General features: G+C 37.2%; 1 protein-coding gene across 10 annotated transcripts in view; it reads right to left on the bottom strand.

Annotated features, from left to right (window-relative positions):
* The window catches only part of LOC117984920 (homeobox protein cut-like), a 226,937-nt gene that overhangs the window by 31,176 nt on the left and 172,033 nt on the right, over positions 1-23,728 (bottom strand). For 7 of the 10 annotated variants that reach the window (XM_069500690.1, XM_069500691.1, XM_069500698.1 and 4 more), the window contains 3 exons: positions 15,047-15,228; positions 323-406; positions 40-173 (listed from right to left, as the gene is read on the bottom strand). In XM_069500690.1, the coding sequence (XP_069356791.1) occupies positions 40-173; positions 323-406; positions 15,047-15,228 (400 nt within the window). The remainder of the gene's footprint in view (positions 1-39; positions 174-322; positions 407-15,046; positions 15,229-23,728) is intronic. The other 3 variants (XM_069500692.1, XM_069500697.1, XM_069500699.1) reach the window with 1 other exon arrangement.

Raw genomic sequence — 23,728 nt, 5'->3', positions numbered from 1 at the left:
GTAAGATTAGTGAAGAAAGTGCGTTTTCGTGGTACTTACCAATAATATCCCGTCTCTCCGCGCTTCGTTCGCGTTCGTTTGAGCTGTCGCGATGTGCAGAAACAGCGGGTGAGCGCAGCGCCTCTTTGCGCTCTACTCGCTCATTTGGACCCAATTCCATCGACCGAAGTAAACTGGAACAAAATAAAATAATTATTAATCCTAGACATATTTAATTTCATGCATAACATGAGCAGGTATGTGACGATATAGGGATTTATTTATATCTCATCTTTTGTATCATAAGTATGCAGGTAAAAGGTATTTAAATAAAATATCTTACTGATTTTGCGATCCGAATATGTCTTTAGGGAGTGAATGTGAGTGAGGCCTCTCAATTGGGCCCAGCTCCGAAAATCGGAGCATGCTGTAACAAGGAGAACACGGTTGTTATAATATCTAGCAGAATATACAAAAAAAAATTAAATCCTTTTCGAAATGCATAGTGCATCGCAAGGTTATAATATTTCGTGTATCATTTTTCTACAAGCGAGATTTATAACTTAATTTTAAATAAGATCTCCTTCAACACAAAATGTCGAGGCTGAATTTATATTACTTATCAGGCGTGCTCTTATCTGCTAATAATAGGGAAGCCATCTTCGAATTTCGTAAAGCAGGATATACAGCTGATATTGTATTCGCTGAAATATTTCATTTTAAAACACAACACAGAGTTGGTTAGTTGATAGGTAAATATACCTACTTCATACAGTTTTTTCTTTTAGAGAAATGCATATTAAGCATTATTTTAATAAACTATTGGTTTCCTAGACTCATTGATGAATGATAGCTATCTCTATGCATATATACTAGTCTCGATGGCAAAATAAACAGATTCCACTAGGTACATAGATCTTTTAAATAAAATTGACACAAGATGACTGAATTTGACAAGAATGGGATATTTATGTAGATAAATGTAATTGCATAATAAAGAACGTATAAACTGTACCTAGATACTTTTTTTATAAATAAGCGGTGATAGTTGAGTAGTTAAGACGTCGGCTTCCTATTCGGGGAGTCCGGCGTTCGATCCCAGGCACGCACCTCTAACTTCTCGGAGTTAAGTGGGTTTTAAGCAATTAAATATCACTTGCTTTATTTATAGTAAAACATTGTTAGGAAAGCTATGGCCTGACAGTTCTCCATAATGTTCTCAAAGGTGTGTGAAGTTTGCTAATCCGCATTTGGTCAGCGTGGTGGACTATTGCCTGAACCTGAGAGGGGACCCATGCTCTGTAGTGGGCCAGCGATGGGTTGATGATGACGATCATGATGATTTTATAAATGAAAACAAGAAAACTTAAATGAATCTTGTTGATGTTTTGAAATCGTATCTACAATAGGTACCTACTACCAAGACATGTCCCTGGTAAACAAACCGTTTGGCTCTCCTACCCGATAGGACCTTCAAAGGGTTGCGTCTCAATAAATTTATGAAAGGATTGCCAATAAGGACACCGGGATATCCTATTAATTAAAATACTTAATTAATTCACCTTGAACGGCGCGCGGTAATCAATGCTTGCTCAATTTATTAAGGTATCGGAATGACCCTACCCTTATTATCGGGAGGTACTAACTTATTCTACTTAAGTTATCGTACTTTTCAGATTAAATTACAATTATTTTTCCAACGTAGGTATGTAGTACAAACATCAGAGACACATTGCGTATGTTTTGTTAAGTAAATAGGTAAGTACATGGGTTTCTTTAGAATATTATTTATCAGTCATGCAGCTTCAACGTTAAAGGTACGTATTATATCTATTGCTAGAAATGCACATAGTTTCGAAAAGTTAAAGGTGCGTACCTGTGTATCGTACCCCGAGCCCACCGAATAGGAATGCCAACGACGACTTAAGCACTAGGCTATCACCCCTTTTTTGAAGTGGAGGCAAACACAATGGATCTGAGAACGGTCGAAGTGATACAGGGTATTCAAGAACCTGCATAGCCCCAAAGTATAAGAGGAGATCAACCCTTTTTCTAAATAAGCCAAACGATATGTTATAAAATTCATCAATACAATAATATATAAAATGATACAATCTACTCTTTAGCGACTGTAATATGAGTCTAAAGTCTACATTTTCTGAGTACAGTAACCGAATCGATTGAACAACAAATCTGGCAACAAATCGACTCGCCTCAAGCTTCAGATTTTCACACCTACAACAATAGGGTTGTACCTTAATTACAATTTAATATATCACCAATTAAGCCTTTGATCGGGACAATGGGGCTAAATTTAGTAGTCTACTACCTACATTGTAGAGGCTTGGGGGGATGTGACGATCAGATTCGGTCGTGTGTTCGAGGCACTCTAAATAGTAAACGCTGTATCGAGTCCCCAGGTGATTCGAACGTGAATGGCTAATTGTTTCAATTCATAGCTTAAGTGTAGTTGTTTTCTTATGGAGGGAATTTCGCTGTTAGATTGGCGAGATTTGATAGTTTCCACTTATGAACGGATTTTGCTCACATGAATAGGTAATTTCGCGTTAGGTTAGGTATTTACAAGTAGGTACGTTTTCGGTGCAATTGAATATTTAAAATTAAAAAGTACCTACCTACGTAACGTAGCTAATATCTGCATATTTTGATCATTAAACTAAAATATAAAATTTAATTATTATTTGTTATTGTAATATAAGGAAAATGAACGTATTAATTAGTATTAAAAATTATAGTCCGCGACAGGTCGAGGTGACATTCGGGGTATGAGGAGGGGGAACGCCCCGCACACCCGCACGTCACCCGCCCTCGCCCGCAGCGAGTTAGCGCGGGGCCTGTGCGGGTGTGCAGGGTGTTCCCTCCCCGGTTGCCATCTCGACCTGTCGCGTACTACAAGTACCTACCTACACAGTGATACCCTAGTGGTTAAGACTTCAGCCTTTTAATCGGGATTTCCGCACCCTGAACACGCACCTCTAACTTTTTGGAGTTGGTATGTAGATGCGTGTTAGGCAATAAAATATCACTTGCTTTAACTATTAAGGAGAACATCATGATGAAACCTGCATGCCTGTGAGCTCTCCATAATGTTCTCAAAAGTGTGTAAGTCTGTCTGACTAAAATACAGCCATGAGTGTTTGCAGTTACATCCTTAAATATTAGGTGTACCTATTATCAGAACACTTTACAAGTTGCCGGTGAAAATTAGTTTTAACTAAAATGTAATGCCGAGATAGGATTTAGTTTAAGATCAGCTAACTTATCAATTTGGGTGAATCTTTTAAAACTTCCATAGGTTCTGTAGTTTAAGCGAACCTGATACACGGTTGTATCTTGCGAGAGTGGCCGCCATATTGGCTTAGTTTTAACAACCTTTAAGGCTAGAAAATGTGAAGAGTAGAAAAAAAATATTTTATGAAATAACACTGAATTTGATCTGAGTTACGAATTAAATAAAAGAGTAAAGCGATGTATTCAACTCAATTATGATAATAGGTATATATGATACGAAATTAGAAATGAGAAGATCCGTTGGGCAAATGGCAATAGAGTAACCGATATAGCTCAACGGTTTGCGAAGCTGAAGTGGCAATGGGCATGGCACATAGTTCGTAAATCCGAAAGATGTTGGGATCTCAAGGTGTTGGAATGGCGACCTCGCACCGGAAGACACAGCGTTAGAAGATCCCTGACTAGGTGGACGGACGACATCAGGCAAATTGTAGGGAGCCGCTGGATTCAGGCGGCACAAGACCGTGGTGTTTGGAAGTCCCTACAAGAGACCTATGTCCAGCAGTGGACGTCTATCTGTTGATGATGATGATGATGATGATACTTATAATATTATGGAAAGCAGGTTCCACAGAGAAAAACAGGCATGAACTACCTAATTAAATTTCACTTTGAGCTACTAAGTTAGGAGGTAGGTGCCTACCTACTCCGGCTATGCGGACAAAGTCGCGAGTATTATCTATTAAGTACATAAATAATAATCAAGTTAATAGGCTACAACAACATCACATTTTTTTTTTAATATTTTTAACTATAATTAAGTAGCGACTGCATTCCTTTCTCTATTCCAAAGGGAAGCTTAAAAGCATCTTTGTCTCGAAAGCCTTCAGTTAAGGCGTGTAACACTGTATATTTTACGAGGGCAGGCCGCCAGTGTGGAGGAAGTTTTAAAATTTCTTACCAATTGAATAACTTAGGTACACATATTTTGACCTACTGACAGACATTCTAAGCTTTACCAGTTTACGTTGGAGCCTAGACATGACATTTATTAGATGATAGGTTCGATTATTTCATTGGCCTGTTTAATTAGACACCATACCCAATGTACTTAACCACTTTTTAATTCGGGTTGTGACTTAAGATTTTTTTTTGTGATAAGTCATAATACCTAGTGGTCTAGGCATAGAAGCTTTAAATCGCTCAGTGTGGGCCAGCGATGATGATGATGATAATAAAAATCTAATTTTCCAGTGACAAAAATGTAGGTAAGTATATCTATATAATATATAAAAGGAAAAAATGACTGACTGACTGACTGACTGACTGATCTATCAACACACAGCTCAAATTACTGGACGGATCGGGCTGAAATTAATTGGCATGCAGATAGCTATTATGACGTAGGCATCCGCTAAAAAAGTATTTTTCAAAATTCAACCCCTAAAGGGGTAAAATAGGAGTCTGAAATTTGTGAAGTCCACGCGGACGAAGTCGCAGGAATAAACTAGTTGAATCATAAAAGTAAATAAGGCACACTTCTAGGTTCTAATCGAGATTTAAACTCCCATAGACACATTAAAGGAAACTAGGTAATTTAGCATTACCTATGAAACTGTGATAGCCTAGTGGTTAGGACGTCCACCTTCTAATCGGAGGTCGGGGGTTCGATCCCGGGCACGCACCTCTAACTTTTCAGAGTTATGTGCATTTTTATTAATTGAATATCACTTGCTTTAACGGTGAAGGAAAACGTGACGAAACCTGCATGTCTGAGAGTTCTCCATAATGTTCTCAAAGGTGTGTGAAGTCTACCAATCCGCACATGGCCAGCGTAGTAGACTATGGCCAAAACCCTTCTCACTCTAAAAGGAGACCCGGGCTCTGTAGTAAGCCGGTGATGGGTTGATCATGATGATGATGATGTTTTAACCATGATTAACATAGGTCCCATACCGACCAAGGCTTAAAAAGAAAAAATAACGTGTACTTACTTTTAACCCTTGGCAGGTAGGTAGGTACCTATATGAGTTACCATTAATTAAAGGTAAATAATGTAACGACGGTGTCCTCGATGTTTTGCACGGAACTTTAAAAGCATCTTTGTAATAAAAGCCTTCAGTTTAAAGCGACATACACACTGAATATTTTACGAGTACAAGTAACCCCCGCGTTGGAGAGACATTTTGATTTAATTATCTACCTACCCAACTCGGTTTTCTAGTGTAAATATCGTAGTTTTTAAGGTAACATTTGGTGTAGGTACCTGTTAGATTAAGTTGATACAGATAAAACCATAAATCAAGAACCTTCATGGGGCTTTGTAGAATGGGAAAGCCTGACTCCTGAGGATACAATAAATTACAAAATTGCTATTATTTCAATATTTTTTCAATGTTTAAGTTCTGATGATTTTGAAAAATTGTCAAAGCTAGAAATTGATTCCTATGTTATTTAGGCTTCTTAAATGATAACCTAAATCCATGTGGACAAATTAGTAGGCGTCATCAGTTATTTGGTAGGTATAGAGCTAGTATGCACTCCGGACTTGAAAATAGACTAACTTTTATACCGGAAAATCAAAGAATTCCTACTAGATTTTTAAAAAGGCCGAAATCCACGCGGACAAAGTCGCGGACAGCATCTAGTAGGTAGGTATCTACGTAGCTATCTACCTACAAACAGTATCGAGGAAATAGCTATACAAGTTGGATGCAAAATACCTTTACCATTCTCCTTTTGTACAAACGCCTTTGAAGTACCGATTTGATACTTATAAATCAATATCAGAATCCCCTTTAGGAGTAGCTGGGTAGGTATGTCTTTATGAGATTCCGTCGAGGGTGCCGACTCTCGATAATTTATTAATCACGATAAAATATGGAGACAATTATACCAATCCGTTAATTTGGAATATTCTAGAGTATTTTTGATAAAAATCTGGCCTTAGAGTTTTATTGTGTCAAGGAAGACTCCATTTTAATATATTTTACAAAGTGTAAAATTGAAAACAACGTAAGATTGTATCTTTATCAGGAGATATTCCGATTTAGAACAATCACAGATAAGTTATCTACCGCCAATCACAAGTGTAATCGATAAAGCGGAGAAGGACATCTTTTGCGATATCGGAACAATGACGCTGACGTCACAATCGGAGCTTATCAGCCAAATCATCGGTCGACGATAACAGGCGCCCCGCCCAGCTACGGACTGACCAATCGCGACCGATCGATTGGTCAATACGAGATCCGGTACGCCTTTCCGAACGCGCCGATACACAGAGTCCAATATCGCCGTCCAAAGCCCGCGCTGTCAAACTTCAAGTTTCTCTTTTTTTCCCAAAACTTGTTTGTTGACAAAGGCTCGTTTCCTAGTTCTTACATACAAACCATACAAACGTCTGGTCGAGAAAATTATGTCAACACTACGCAGTAAAAAGCTTAGTCTGTTTATGAGCCAAAAAATGTCGGGGAGCGTAAATTAGTTGATAATTTGTGTGTGACTAAAGTTTCGTTAAACGTAAGTCAAACATCGCCTAAGCAAATGGAGACAGGTGTCCACGATAGGCCCTCTATATTGATATATAGGAGGCAAACATCGCTCCGTATGCTAGTAACGCATTACATACTCGTGTATTTGTTTTCCCGGGTAATATGTAAATCATGTGTGCTTAGTTTTTAATTAAACAAGAGATAAGCGGTGCTTCATTCCTTATTTGCCTTTTTTAGTTTCAACTTAGTGTATCAACATTGTAAGTTGAAAAGTTTGATTGTGTCCCTGCGCTTCGGAGATTTACCCATATCACAATTTTTGTTTGTTGACTCTATGAAGAGCTCGACTTTCCTTGATCAAATAAAATGCAAGATTTCATCAGTTGGTAGATAACGCCGTATGGAATTAAACTCAGCGCATAGTTATCAACCGCCCGCAATATTCAAATATGAAACGAATTTTGAATTTAATCAAAATTCAGAAAGCGAACGGCACCGATCTCGGAATTAGTCGAGATTTGGCGCAGTATCATCTAGAAATCAATCCGTTCCACCCCCTATTAAGCTTTAATCTTCGAAGGCTGGCTATAACTTAATCCCAACTTGAGAAGCGGTATAAATAAGCAATAAACCGCTACAGGTGCTTCGAACAGTTTCTATTGGGCGCAGATTGAATAGAGAGCACAGATTATGTTGGATTATTATTTTTCGGAGCTCATGAAAGTGAATGTCGGTTCCGATCATGGGAAAATCGACAAATGCTCTCGCGTGCTAGGCAATAATTGAGTCGGGGAAGTTTTTTCTATTGTATTTCTCATTTATCTATCAGCTTGTCGTGTAAGTCGATAGTTTGTCTGATTTCCGAACGAAGAAGGAGGGTGGAAAGCCCTTAATCTTTCAATAACTTTGATGTACGTACTATGAAAACGGAAACGCTCAAACACGAAAATATCTTTCACGTATTGCTATATTTATAAATTTAATCATTGGTGTTATATTCCTGTCAATTGTGGAAAATTAATGATGTAGGTAGCTATGTACCTACCTAATAAGTTAGCGATAAAGGTGGATTAAAACACCATAGAAATATTAGAGATTAGAATGCGCAGCGCAACACTTCCGCTCAGGAATCGATCGATCACTATAAATAGTAATTCTTTTACGGATTGTTTATGATGTTTGCACAGGCGTGATTTTATGTCGCGAGCGTCGCGTCGGCCCGTTTGATGTCACAAGCCCTTTGATGAGTCAAAGACGCCGCCCATCGTTTGCCATATTGGTAAAAATAACACATTAAACTATGGAAAACATTGGTTGAACGTGTTTTGGTTGATGAATTTATAGACCACGGACAGATATCTTAATTAGATCTTCTCACTTTTTTCATTGATTTAGTTGTTAATTTGGCAAGCTTTTAGACGATGTGTTAAGTGTACCTACTATTACCTAGTAGGTACCGACTAACTAGTACAGTACATGGAATACTAAAATAGAAAATGACGTACCGACTTATTCAGGTAAGGTAGGTATTTATCTATTACTAGATGATGCCCGCGACTTCGTCCGCGGAGATTTAGGTTTCTTAAGAATCCCGTAGGAACTCTTTGAATTTCCGGGATAAAAGTAGTCTATGTCCTTCCCCGGGATGCAAGTTAACTCTGTACCAAATTTTGTTAAAATCGGTTGAATTGATGGGCCGTGAAAAGCTAGCAGACAGACAGACAGGTAGGTACAGATGTACCTACAGGTGGTTGGATTGGTAACTTTTGCCGAAATCGTAGCTTTGAGAAAAAGTATTAGGTTACCTAGGTACACTAGGGACTTTTACTCGTTCACTTAGGCATTACTTTCCTTAGTATGATCTAGCGATTAAAATAACATTGTTTTTCTTCCTCATTTTGAGCAACCCATCGTCGGCCCAATACCTACTGAGCACGGGTCTCCTCTCAGAATGAGAAGGGTTTAGGCCCTAGTCTGCCACGCTGGCCAAGTGCGGATTGGCTGACTATTGACAGACCCAATTCAAATCAAAATTTGGAGATTTTTTTTCAATTTGGAATTTAGGTAATTATTTTTGAATTATGAATAGAAAAGCGGTGCATTTGAGGTAATTTCGGCTAATTGAGGGGAAAACGAGGATGTTTTGTGTGGATAGGTGGCTAATTGATGGGTGTTTGCGCGCTTTCATCGGATGTTGACGGATTCCATCCGCTTTCACTGCTATCTGTGGGAATACCCATATCATCATCATGATTTTATCAAAGGTGTGTGAAGTTTGCCAATCCACACTGGGTCAGCGTGGCAGTCTATGGCCTAACCCTTCTCATTCGGAGAGGAGAATCTTGCTCAGCGGTCAGCTGGCTTGCGGCGATGGGTTGATCATGATGAGTTTCAGCCTGCAGGACTAAAGATCTGCCGATTGTGGGTGTTATTCGTACATACGTTGCCATAGCGTAGGGTGCCGCGCCGCTGCTGTCTCGCGTTCTGTTTGCTTCAGGTTTTAGTCCACTCAATCATTCTTTCCTAACCGCATCCTCTAATGATTTTATGTGTTTAGGTTGTCGAAATAACTCAGTGCGATGTTTGTTTCCACGTCTACGTGTTTTCCGACATTTGGACACGTTTTCTTGTAACTTAGAACTCTGTGTGTGTTATTTGTGAACACTTGTTTGTGTCTTAGGTGCGTGTAGATAATAGGTAGACACTACACATAATTTCAAATAAATAAATGAAAAGTTCCGTCTTTGATTTGGATTTACTTAAATGCTTTTTCATCATTATAATCATCAACAATCCGTCGCCGGCTCACTACTTGCTTACTAAAACGGATCTCCTCTCACTCTTAGAAAGACTTACGACTTACTAACTTGACTTAGCGAGCCATAGCAAGCTGAAAAAGTGTAGACTTAACATACTTTTAGGAACATTATGGAGAACTCTCAGGTAGCAGGTTTCCTCACGATGTTTTCCTTCACCGTTCAAGCAAGTGATATTTGATTTCATGAAATTCACATAATTCCGAAAAGTTACAGGACCCGGGATTGAACCCCAGACACCTCGAATTCCAAGAGGTGGACGTCTTAGCGCTTAATAGTCTTAAAAAAATACTGATTACAAAGATTTTTTGAAAATACGGTAAGCTTAGGTACCTATATATACCTACTCTTGTGGGCATACTAATTTTAGATGATTATCAGATAGTATTTAAAAGACAGAAACACATGTTATGCCTGACTCACAGATCATGCTAGATCGGGTTCTAGTTATCACAGCATCTAAGAATATTAATCGTTGACCATTTACCTGGTTATAGGTATTATCTTTAATTGCTTGTACTTAGTCTTTTCAAAGTATAAAACACTAACTTACTCTTATTGGCTTGTTTTCTGTTTTTGATCGGTTAGCTTCGTTAGCTTATAGAATTTATAATAGTACTAGCTTATGCTCGCGACTACGTCCGCGTGGACTACACAAATTTCACCCCCTTAGGGGTTGACTTTTCAAAAATTCTTTCTTAGCGAATGCTTACGTCATAATAGCTATCTGCATGCCAAATTTCAGCCCGATCCGTTCAGTAGTCAGTGCTGTGCATTGATAGATTAGTCAGTCAGTCAGTCAGTCACCTTTTCCTTTTATAGGTATATTTAGACTAACGTAGCATGGGTACCAAGAAGGTACCAACTGCCGTAGTTTGACAGATAGACCGCAGGCTGAGTGACGATCATCACGTTTAATGGGCCTACACTCTTTCTTTAAAAGCTAGTTATGTAATAGCAAAACGGGCAGTAGGTCATTTACAAGTCTATTACCTGTTGACCAAAATTTTCTGCAACATAAAATCAAATTGCTTTTATTTTGGTAACGGTAATCGTAACTAAGAGATGGGTATGTATTGTATCTACCTGTAGTATGCTAAAAACAACAACAAAAAAAAAGAAATGTAGAGAAACCAATCTTAAAACTTGACCTGTTTCACAATTAATATATATTTTAATAAGAAAAAATAATTGTAATTATTAATTATCAAGTAACTTTCAAGTAGGACTCACCGTTGCGCGTCGCGAGAAGCAAAATTAATTATCCGATCAAGATAATATTTAATGTTGATAATAATCAAATTTATTCACATTAAGCTGGTAATTGCTCCATAATGTATATTATTTATTAACCATATTTAATAAATATGTACCGACCTACCTACTTTGCAGTCATATTTAAGTTACCCAACTAATATTATTTTATTTTAATTGCAACAGAATAGTCATTATTCACTATTCAGCCATCCGAATTATGTTTTCCATTTTTAGAAAAATAATGATTCATCGAGCGCCTCGTTCAAGCTACTCATCATCAAGTAGGTAACATCGTTCTTTTTGCAAAAGGCTCAAAACTTGAGTTTGAATTAATTATTATAGGATACATCCATGTAAGCATAAATTGGAGAAATTTATTTTAAGAAGAATATGAATCATGACTAATATTCCCCTTTCCCCTCCAACTAAGCGTTAAGCTTGTGCTAGGAGTAGGTACGACAATAGTGTAAGAGCGATCACGCACTCATCCGATCCGTGAAAATACGGATATAAAAAATAACTACCTACGTCATAATATTATGTCATAAGCTTCCATACAAATAGTTCTATGACTACTTCGGAAATCGGAACGTATTTTCACGGACTCGGGTCGGATGAGTGCGTAACCGCCCTAACGGGTGGGGTTTGAACTTTAAACCGCCGACCTTTCGGATTTCAGTCCGCTCCTTTAACCGTTGGGCTATTGAAATTTGGTTAAGCCTCAACCCATCATGCAAAATGGATGAAATACTTCATGGTTTATATGGGGACCCATAAAGTGCCCACTTGTTGCTTTAGCAAGTGATTTTTATAGGACTTTATCAAATCCACGTTTTTATTTATATTATTCTTTACGTATAACTGATAGGTAGGTAGTTGCTTTGTATGTACTTACTATTAAAACGAGAGTGCGTAATTCTTAGAAAAGGGCTTGGTACTTAACTTAAAAAAGCCTCATAGACAACCGAAAAGGATCTTTATGTATTGCTTGTATCTAATGTTCTGTCTACATCTTCTTCCACACACTAAAAGGTTCGAACCACTTCGAACTTCGGAGCGTCAACATCGGGGGTCCCGAACAATGTTTTTTATTATTCCTCCTTTTTTATCCCCAAATCGGTTGAAGTCGCGACAGGTCCCAAAAAGTCCTAGCATCTACACGCTAAACGATTCGAGATAAGGAATTTAGCAGCCTCCCCTATATTTACACAATTTATTGATACACAAATCGCTCCCTGAGAACTTCGAAATGTTATTTTTTTAGTTTCCTGCTCCATCAGTGGGAAATATAAATAGAATTATGGACCGTTAATAAAGAAATGGAAATAATAATTATGATTAGTTTCCTGCCTTTATCTAAGATTCTTGTCTTTCTTTATCAGTTTAGTTTCCAGAATTTCGTGATGAAATAAAGGATGCAAGCTATCTCTGTACCAAACGTTAAAATCGCTCAAACCACGGACCGTGAAAGTGTATGGATTTGTATGGATAATAATACTTCTCAGCTTCAAAAGAAAGACTGGAAGATAAAGCTCGCAAACATTGCACCATAAATAGACGTATAATAGAAGTTATTTATACGTCGTCGTATGCAATTGTTTTATTAATAAGCGCACACCTTATCAGTCAAAGGTAGGGTCGGCAAATAGGTACAGTTTGCGTGGCTTTGTGTAAAGACAACTGGCATTGTTGTATAGTTAATTCCCTATTTTGTTAGTTATTCGCTATTTGTACTGCTTATTCATACGAGGTATTTCTTTTATCCGCTTGCACAAGTTTAGATTTAATATTTGCATGTGCTTTTGTTTGTGCTCGTGAGTTAATCATTCCGCAACTATTTTGTATACATCATTGTTCGTCTTTCGTCTTATTTGATTAAGTCTGACGCGAGAAGAGACCACGGAATAAATATTAGACGAGACTATTAAATTATAATCTATTTAATGTTGCGAATTTGAATTATAGTTATTTTCCTAACTCATAATTATTTGAGAAAATATGTATTGTGCATTCAAGGTTAAGTTATACCTATGTATAGTTGAAAACAGAGACATCCTCTAGTAGACTATAAGTATACCATCGAGAGTTTCAACTATCATTTCAAAAAAATCTGTACTATTGGAAAGAGGTCACGACTCTCAGCAATGCGATATACGATGTGGAGAAAGATAGTGAGTCTCAATAAGCGCAAGACCGTGGCGTGTGGAAGTCCCCACTAGATACCTATGTCCAACAGTGCACGTCTATTGGTTGATGATGAACTAAATTAAAAATAATCAAGAAACTCTCTAACCAACCGGAAATTAACGATTTCTATATTAATATTCAAATTCTTTGAAATGCCTGCTAGATGATGTATATGCAGTGCACACAAAGGCACAAGTCCTCCATCGAAGGCCTAGGCGGTTGCTCAACATGTAAACATAGATAGGGGCTCGTAGCTAATCTCAGAGGTCAACGTCTCTGATAAACGTTATCAAGTTTATTAACACGTGCCTCCCGTGTATCGTTTAGGCGCGTCGCCCGAATTGTTTGGACAATCGTTTCCGGGTTTCAAGGATCATTGAGATGATTTTAGGCATTTGGATGTTCTCTCCGGCGCATCAGTGTGGTATGGGTTTAAATACTTTCAGGTCTAGTAGTTAAGCTTTGGTTACGTATAGTTTCCTTTTTATCACCCTGTTGTTATGATTTAGCATCCAGACTACATCCTAGAGGCATGGCTTTTTAAAGGAGTATGACCGTTTTCCTTTCAGGTTAGGTATTGTTTTTCTAACTATTGAAACATTTTTTGTCCATACAACGAAGTCATCAAATCCAAAACTGTCAGATCTTTTTATAAAAGAAAAGCTGACTGATTGATCATCACATAGTTAAAACTACTGGACGTACCGGGCTGACATTTGGCATGCCGATAGCTATTAATATGACGTAGCATCCGCTAAGAAAGGATTTTTGAAAATACAACCCCTAACCCCCGTTCCCACTTGTCGTTTGTCGTTTGTTGATTGTCGGTTGATGTTCCAGTGGCAGTACATTTTGACACAAAGTCGGTTTCCGACAAGTATGAATAGCTTCATATAAACTAATGTTCTGCCACTTGAACATCCGATTTAAATCCGGGCCCGACAAACGACAAGTGGGAAAGAGGGGGTTAGGGCGTATAGGGGTTTAAAATTTGTGTAGTCCATGCAGACGAAGTCGCGAGTATAAGCTAGTTATATAATAAAACAAAATTTAGCAAACTAAGGCACGTGGAATTTAAGATTATTGGGTAGAGTTTCTTAAATATTACGAGTGTAGAGCAGAAGCTTGATCAAAATAAAAATTTCAGTATAAATAAGTCTTTTTTGTTATTTAATTAATCTTAAAGTTGGCAAGAAACTTCAGGATTAATTAAATAACATAAAATAATCTAACATTAGAACAGATTAGTAAATAGTTGCTAAAGTCCTAATAGCACGAAGGATAAAAATAACCGAGGTCCGGTCACATAATATAGGCGCGACATTGCAAAAGTATAAACAAATTGAATCATCCATCACTAATACATCCTGAGAGGTAAAGCCTCGATCGCGGCGCTTTGACAAAGAGCAAGAATTCCCTGGCACCATGGGTGATTCGCGTGTTGCATCTCTAATGTGTTAAATAAATAAATATTTTAATGTGGATAAACTTGGAATCTTGTTTCTGACAATGCAGTTTCCTTGAATCGTAAGTGCTGGAATCATACCTATAAATAGTTTCATTAGGCACATTCTACTTTCAATAATTGTAGGGTGAGCACGATCTTTTGCATCTGAAGTAAAGTAATCGTAGAAGTTCTCCATCCATTTTTAGATCCACGCATTACAAACTTATACCTAATGATTTATCGACAATACTAAAATCAATATACGTTCGATGATTGCGTGATACGTGGATTGAATTCCGAAGTTGAAATGAATAAGTATACAATGTTTTCATTAGGAATAATCTTCTAGAATATTATTCAAGCAAAATATAATTGAATAATTTTTTAGTGCAATACAGTCAGGTAAAAGGAAGGTGCAAAGATAGGCGCTACTGGCGGGAGTTCCTGCTTTACCGCGCTATTGGTTCATCAGTCAATCTTTGTGTCCTGGGAAGCAGAAACTTACTCTTGGCAAGATACATCCCTGCTGTCGTTTAGAGATTTTTTTTAACTGACAGCGTCGGTATCATCAAGAAAGTTAAGATTTTCTTGATATTAAAATACTGAATACTCACCTGATTTCTCTCTTTATGTCGTCATAATCCCTCTGCGTATCTAGCCGTGCTTCTAGCCTCGCGATGTGCTGTTTCTTCTCATCCAGCCTTTCTTCTAGCCGCTGCAGCTGCTGCGCGTGCGCTTCTTGAAGTGCTGAAAGTGACGCTTGGAGTCGCCGAACGTCTTCTACTAGTTGAGCAATCTGAAATGAAGAAAACATATTTTTACAAGCTGTAGTTTTGTCTGCGTGTGTGTAGTTATATTTTCAAAAACTCTTGGGATCTCTTTAATTTTCCGGGTTAAAGAGCAGCCTATGTTCGTCTCCGGGAACAGACAGACAGCAAGGTAACATCTTGACACATAAATATAGCATTTCTATTTTCTCACAAATGTATTGAAAAACATTAAGATTACGAACTTGTCACGATAGTGAATCTTCGGCTACTTCTGGGGCTTGCAAACGTGGATCCGTTTGCAACAACCTACTTTCCCATTGTATCACAATGTACCAAAATCGTATTAAATATTTAAATCGTAACAAAATCTTACAGATAGACGTAACAACCATTTGACAATAAGTAGGCAGGCAAGCTTTGGAATGTGACGTCATTTTTATTTTGCCTATGATAATAATAGGTAATTAGTGTTGATATGGCAATATTATAACAATTAGCGATAACGAATAAGAGTTGACACCTATTTGTTAACGCTGTAGTAATAAAAACATTACGATCTTCATTTTAGGTAATATTTATTTAAAATTATAAATTTAGATAATTTGAGTATTAAAGTGAAATACTGCAATTATATCGTAAAGCTTTTATTATATAAAAATGATAAATTAATCCTTAACACTTCAGAAAATAAGATAAGGATTGGTTTATTTGGAATGGTATTTTATACACACTATTACCTACATAATGAAGGTACCTACTACCTATATATACATTTTTGCAGTGTGACCACTGACCACATGAGTAGATCACTACCCCTATTAGGTATAAATGCGAAAGTGTGTTTGTTTGTTGGTATGTTGGTTTGTCCTTCAATTACGTCGCAATGGAGCAATGATTCGACGTGATTTTTTGCATGGGTATAGTCAAAGATCTGGAGAGTGACATAGGCTACTTTTTGTAAACGGATCTTGATCATGATTATGACTCTTATTTGGCGCGTTGGGCGATTTTGGGATTCAGTCCCCTCTAACTGCCAATTATTTTTGTAACATTTGTAAAGAAAAAGATATAGAAATCAATTTTTTTATTCTTTTGTAGGGTTCCGTACCTCAAAAGGAAAAACGGAACTCTTATAGGATCACTTTATTGTCTATCTGTCTGTCTGTCTGTCTGTCTTTCTGTCTGTCTATCTGTCTATCTGTCTATCTGTCTATCTGTCTGTCTGACGGTCTGTCAAGAAAGCTACAGGGTACTTCCCGTTGACCTAGAATTATGAAATTTGGAAGGAAGGTAGGTCTTATAGCTGACATTAGGGGAAAAATCTGAAAATCGTAAATTTGTGGTTACATCACACAAAAAAAATTAAATTTGGGTTATCGTGCACAATGTCGAAAAAATACGACTGTAGTATGGAACCCTCATTGTGCGAGCCTGACTCGCACGTGGCCGGTTTTTTTATTTTGAAAAATAAAAACCATTTGGTTTTTAATTCTTATCAACTAATGCAACACTAGGTATAGTAGCTACGTATCTACTTACTGTTGTATTAAAAAGTGACATATTAATCCCCGCGTCACACAATATCGAGATAAAAATGATGAGTTTGTTCAGGCATTATTTGATTAATTAGCTGATAACTTATAATATGTAGTCTATTTAGCGAGCGGAGGTTTCTGATTGGCGTGCTAAGCCGCCATATTGTGGATGTCATGTTATCAGTTATTAGCAGATTAATTATAAACTATATTTCAAAACCCCAAATATCCTGTCCTACCTACCTACCTATTGATAAGATAATTTTTTTGTATTTTTTGTTTGGAGTTTCAAGTAATTTATATTATAAAAGTGTAAGCTGAGTTAGATTTTAATAATAATTAATCAATGTCAATTAATTTATCATAACATATTGCATGCTATAATAGGAGAATTTGGCTATACCTTCTTGTTTTTGTAACATCTCCACTGTTTACCCATATTCGCAATAAAGAAATTTGAATTTGAATTTAAATGGTCGCATAAGTTCTAACGACATAAGATATATTTACCTACTAGCTGATGACCACGACACAGACAGACAGCAAATACACTTTCGATTAGTATGGATTTGGTGCTCCTGAAATCACTTGTATAAAGCAACAAGCTCTGAGAAAATGTACTAAAAGATTTGCTTGGGTATGAAATAACATAACTCCCGTTAAAAACACAATGGTTGATATGATACATAATATGGCCTTCGATTAGCGTAAAGGAAGCGTTGATTTCCGCCGCAGCCAAGATACTCATCTTCACGGTCGAACGGCAGCGACGCTCGTGCAAGCGATACCTACAGGTCATAAGATTTTTCAGAGCTTCGTAAAAAAACAAGGAACCCTTAGTTTCGTCCAGTCCGTCCATCCGTTTGCCAGTCTGTCTATTTTTCTGTCGGTTTGTCCATCGACAAGAACGGTTAGAGCTTATTTCAAATTACGGGATATACCTAAATTATATTATAGTCCGATCAATATTGGCGTTCTCAACATTCGTATCAATTTTTACTCTAAGCTTTATGAATTTGATTTGAAATCACTTGTTAAATATATGAATTTTCTTGCTGCCTAACAAAATAACGTAGATAATATTAGGTAATATAATCTACAGTCCACGCAATACCTATTTTAGTTAATCTATACTAAAAGTAGATATTATAATGAGGTATTGTTATTTTGTATGTAAGTAAACTCCTGAAGTCAGAGCTAATAATCTGATTCTGAAAATTCTTATAAGTGACATTATCGCCGAGTTATATAATCGCCTCGTATATTATTGGCATGGAAATGAGAATAGTACAGTACACGGCCATTTAGAATGTAATGTACATCGGCCATTAGAATGACATTTCGGCTTTTTAGAGCGTTGTCTCTGTCACTCGTACCTACCTACATGACATTTTGTCGGTCTCAACGACAGGGACATAGCTCTACAAATCTGCCATCTATGTACATTACTTTCTGCCGCGTACTGTGAAATTGTGTTCTTATTATTGCACTAGTAGGCATACCTAATACATTTTATTTGAATGGTTTTTAACTTTCTAGTTCACACAAAAAAAAATTGTGGTCATGATCTAAAACTTAGTATTTTTAATTTTCGAAGTAAGATAACTATATCAAGTGGGGTATCATATGAAAGGGCTGGATCTGCTTCATTCTAAAACCGGTTTCATTTTATTTTTATGCATCATAGTTTTTGAATTATCGTGCAAAATGTCGAAAAAATACGACTGTAGTACGGAACATTCGTTGCGCGAGCCTGACTCGCATTTGGCCGGTTTTCATTCATTAAATGAGATCTACCTACTATAAAAGCAACAAAATATCTGTACCTACTCGAATATTTTTAATTAGTATGATGAATTGATGATTTATAAACCTATTTCAAATATTATATTTTGACTTTAAAATCACATAAGTAAATAGGTACCTACCTAACACTTAAATAATTTATGTTGATCATAATAACACCAAAATCCATCATGCGTGCAATTTTAATTTGGATTTTATATTTGTACGTGCTTAATGTACCTACCTATATATTTATCTACTGTACTTATTTCATATTTTGAATAAATTAAATTGTAATTATAATTATCATTATAACGATTTTTACCTACCTATATTGATTGTAGAATAGTATACAGTAGAGTAGGTAGAATCACATGTAGCATCTACAAAAATATGTGATACATTTATATACCATATTAATGACAATAATTCATACTTCTATCTAATAATAATCTAAATGCGAAAGTGTCTGCCTTTTCTGTCTGCTAGCTTTTCACGGCCTAACCGTTTAACTGATTTTAACGAAAGGTACAAAGCAGAGATATGTACAAGTAGGTATAGAGATAGCTTGCATCCCGGGGAAGGACATAGGTCACATAGGCTACTTTTGTTTCGGAAAAATCAAAGAATTTCCACAGGATTTCAAAAATCAAAATCCACGCCGATGAAGTCGCGGGTGACACAGAGATAGACATGACATCCTGGAGACGGATAAAGGCTACTTTTTATCCCGGGAAAATCAAAGAGTATTCTCGGCAGTTTCTTAAACAAAACTCTACGTGGACATCGTATAATTAGTGTAAAAGTCGCGGGCATCATCTAGTGTAAAATAAAATCCAACGGATCCTCTAGTAAGTTCTGCTAATGCTCACGATACAATGAACGCGTAGTTCCTTTAACAACAATGAAAACAGTGTAAACACATATTTGTCCTTTTGATAGGACAACATAAAAAGTATTAGCCGAAACGAAATTCGCCGGGACAGAACCGCGAGTAATTATTGTCTTAATTCGGCTCTGCACTGACCGCCATTACGCTAGTGGTAAGTCATAAGCGATAGCGGTTAAATAGGGATGTGGCTAACTAATCAAAGTAGCAACTCTTTATCAAACATCAAAATGCATCTTAGTAGGTTGATATGTTTGTAATTTGTATGTATTAGTGAAATGTAACATCATAAACATTCAACATAATTTTTTAATTTGATCGATAATTTGATTGGTTATAAAACTTAAAACTAACGGAGAACGATTTAGGAAGATCCTTTATTAAATAATCACTAAAAAAAATTATTTTTAATATAGAAAATGTCAGTCAGATTAGCCAAACGCGAATTGGCAGACCAGGCATGCAGGTTTCCTCACGTTTTCCTTCACCGTTCAAACAAGTGATATTTAATTATTGCTTTGCATACACATAACTCCGAAAAGTTAAAGATTCGTGCCCGGGATCGAACCTACCAAATAGGGGGCGAACGTCTTAACCACTATTCACTAGGTTATCACGGCTCTTAATTATTATCATTTTGCTATTTGTAATTGTTCTGTATTGGCTATTTGTAAGGCGTTGCTTTACTTTTAGAAGTAAAGAATGGCAAAGGTAATCGCTTACGCTTGTGTTTTGGAGAAGAAAAGGGGTTTCTTCGCTAAGGGTTAAAGGGTAGCCCTCGACAATTACCTACAATCATTACTATGGTCAATTATGTTTTCGACCACCGACCATCACAGTTACAGGTTTTTATAGGGCCGGCTTTTTAGTTTAATTGCTGTCTTTTTGGACGCCTGCGTGTGATTACATGAACCCCGTTCTGGGTGATTTCTGTGATCAACGGTCCGTGATGTGTGAAGTTACATCAGTACACTCTCTAATAATGAGGGTAGGATCTGAATTGTTATGTTCGACGCCATATTAACGAGTCAGAAGAATTTACTTGTAAGAATGTCCAATTAATGTCCAATATAAGATAGAGACTGATTTTTTTTTTTAAATAAAATAAAACATAATGGTCCTTTGCATTTCCTCATTCTTATTCGATAAAATAGTGAATAGTCCATACTAATATTGTACCTAAATGCCAAAGTGTGTTTGTTTGTATGTAAAATAACAATATTATGTTAAAAATAGGGTGCATGATATTATTAGATAATATTTATAGTATAAATGCGAAAGTGTGTTTGTTTGTTAGTTTGTCCTTCAATCACGCCGCGATGGAATAAAGGATTGGCGTCATTTTTTGCAAGGATATAATTAAAGATCTGGCGAGTCAGATATAAGCTAGGTAATTTTATCCCGAAAAATCAAAGAGTTCCGACGTGATTTTTAAAAACGTAAAGTCATGGGGACGAAGTCGCGGGTGTCAGCTAGTATTCTATACCTTTAGGGAAAATCAGATTTATTTCGAATATTTATCTTCTACTAGCTGATGCCCGCGGCTTCGCCCTCGTGGATTTAGGTTTTTAACAATCCCGTGGAAACTCTTTGGTTTTCCGGGATAAAAAGTAGCCTATTTCACTCTCCAGGTCTCCCGGTCATGCAAAAAATCAGGTCAATCCGTTGCTCCGTTGCGACATGATTGAAGGACAAACCAACAAACCCATAAACCAACAAACAAACACACTTTCGCATTTATAATAAGGGTAAGTACTGATATCATCCTTCGGTAATGAAAGGGTTGATGAAGTATCGCATTCCAAGCAACCTTTTCTCATTAGGAAATAATCCACCGACGGTATCCGGCTGATAATCTCAAATACAACGAGAATATCGTGCCAAATGACAGAAATCGTCGAAAAAACAACGAGACAACGATATCGCGTGCGGCCGCACAAGTTATTGCGATTCCATTTAATACCTCGCCATTGAAGATCGAGCCTTTCTAAGCTCCGACTTGCTTTGGGCAAAACAACTAACTAGAGTAGGTAAATGAGTTTTTTAGTAGGTGCAAACCCTGAAAAGACTTGTCCTAACTGACTGACTTACTGACTGATCTATCAAAACACAACCTAAAAAGCTGGGATCATAAGCTTGAAGTTATGACTGTGTTCCTTGTAGGAGGTATTAGGCACTCACTAATAAAGGATTTTTCAAAATTTCACACCCACACCTTAGGGAGTATATCCACCCTGAAGACATGAAAATCTGATCATGAAAGCCCGTCATGTTGACGGGGCTGTTCAAGTATCTAGTGATCAAATACCAAAATACAAAACTTTCGATAAAAACGATAAAAATTAGTGGTTTTTTTTTTTTTTTTTTTTTTTTTTTTTTTTTTTTTTTTTTTTTTTTTTTTTAATAGATATAGCGAGCAAGCGAGCAGGCGGGTCACCTGATGTTAAGTGATTACCGCCGCCCATGAACATTTGCAGCACCAGAGGAGCCGCCGATGCGTTGCCGGCCTTACCACCACGTATATAGGTAGCCACGTATACCTATATTATTTCAGAAAGGAGTTTCGATTCGACAGTTTATATTGTTTCTAAAATCCATGTCCAGTAGGTAACATGAACTAAGCGTGCATAATAGTTTTGAAACTATAGCATAAATTCCCTGCGCGGAATTAAAATTCATCATAATGGATTGACATTCTCATATGCACACTCACATTAATAGACAAAGAATTTGATCGAAAACAGGAGAATGTGAAAGAACGCCAATGCCAATAGACAGAGAATCTAATAAAGTAACAAAACTCAACCAATTCGACCCCTGACAATCCATCGTCATAAATTTGCACAGGTCTCAATCACAAAAGAAGTGATGAAAGACAAGTGGGCGAATAAAAAAGGCATAATACGCCATTTTGCCGTCACAAAGTGGAATCCATGTCGGCGATCTGTCAAACTGGTCAAACATGAGCGAATTGGCGGGCAACCGTTATTAGCCGACCGAATAGGAGCGTTCAGACGCCGCGAGGAGTCCGAGGACGGCGACCCTCTTCCCAAATTCGAGCGCCGAAATCTGCCGAGCTGCTAAAAGCAAAAAGACGTTGCGATAGCTTCTACGGGCGGAAGTCGCCGTTTTCTTTTTTCAGCATCTATCGCACTGTATAGTTTGCAGCGAGTTTCATTTCGGGGAAAAATGATAAATGACGTGAATGATTGAACAGCCGGACACGAGTTTCGAATCTCCGAAAGAGATTTCAGCCTGTCTGTTTTACATTTCATTCCAATTGTGACGGGTTGACAGCGGCGCATCTATTGGAATTAAAATGCAAAATTTTATCGGTCATTTAGTGGATTGTCACGACATCGGCTACATTCCATAAATATTCACAACAATTGTCGCGGTGCTTTTATAAAACGCAGGTTGATTGACAGCAGACGTCACGACTATCAATCAGGAATGCGTGATCAGAAAACCTCGTGTGATAAAAATTTGCCGACACGGATCTCTCGTATGATACCTACCTCCAACGCGACGCCTGTTATTCACCGCGGTACCTACACAAGGTAGATAATTCAATGGCGACTTTTGTTTTTGCGAATATGGTGTCATATTTGACGTTGACAGCGAAATTGGCGGGAAATTTGTCTATGGTATTTCGATTTCAATGCTCGCTTGGATTTCGTGTTTGAAAAGCATTGACAAGAGCCATTAGTAGGCGATGTTCAGCGATGGTTCAGCGATTAGTTTCCACCGCTGACAGCTGCATTTCGATTTTTTGGTTCGCCTGCCGTTTTCGACATGAGCCGATACGAAAATCAAGCTTTCATAGACAACTGGAATGCAATTGTCTGTAGTTTTGAGGCGGAGAACGAAATGAAGCAATTATAAGTTGTGGAACCTCATTTATTGCTTGTCTGTCGTGCAGTCATAAAATTGGACGGAAAACTTTGTTTTGCTTGTTACGTTTATACGTTTTTAACGTTTGAAAGGTCAATCGGAATCATATTTAGTACTACTACTACTTAAGTATTTTGATATTTTGTGTTATGAAAAGCTTCTTCTTCATGCGCTGAAGTAATGTTCCCCCATGTATTACCTACCTACTGTTATTTTTTGGTTTTTAAATTAAAAAATTGGACAGTGACCCAAAACATTCAACCTTAACTATCAATTAAATATCTCGACATTATTGAGCGTGGTACCTATCAACTTTCTGACGTATTACTCTCCCCAATCTGTATATATAAAATTCAAAGTACTGACGTATTGACTGACTTACGAGTATATATCAACGCGCAGCTTACACCGCTGGTCCTAGAC

The sequence above is a fragment of the Maniola hyperantus genome, chromosome 9, assembly GCF_902806685.2.
Source record: "Maniola hyperantus chromosome 9, iAphHyp1.2, whole genome shotgun sequence".
NCBI lineage: Eukaryota > Metazoa > Arthropoda > Insecta > Lepidoptera > Nymphalidae > Maniola > Maniola hyperantus.
This window is presented reverse-complemented; position numbering and strand designations above follow the sequence as displayed.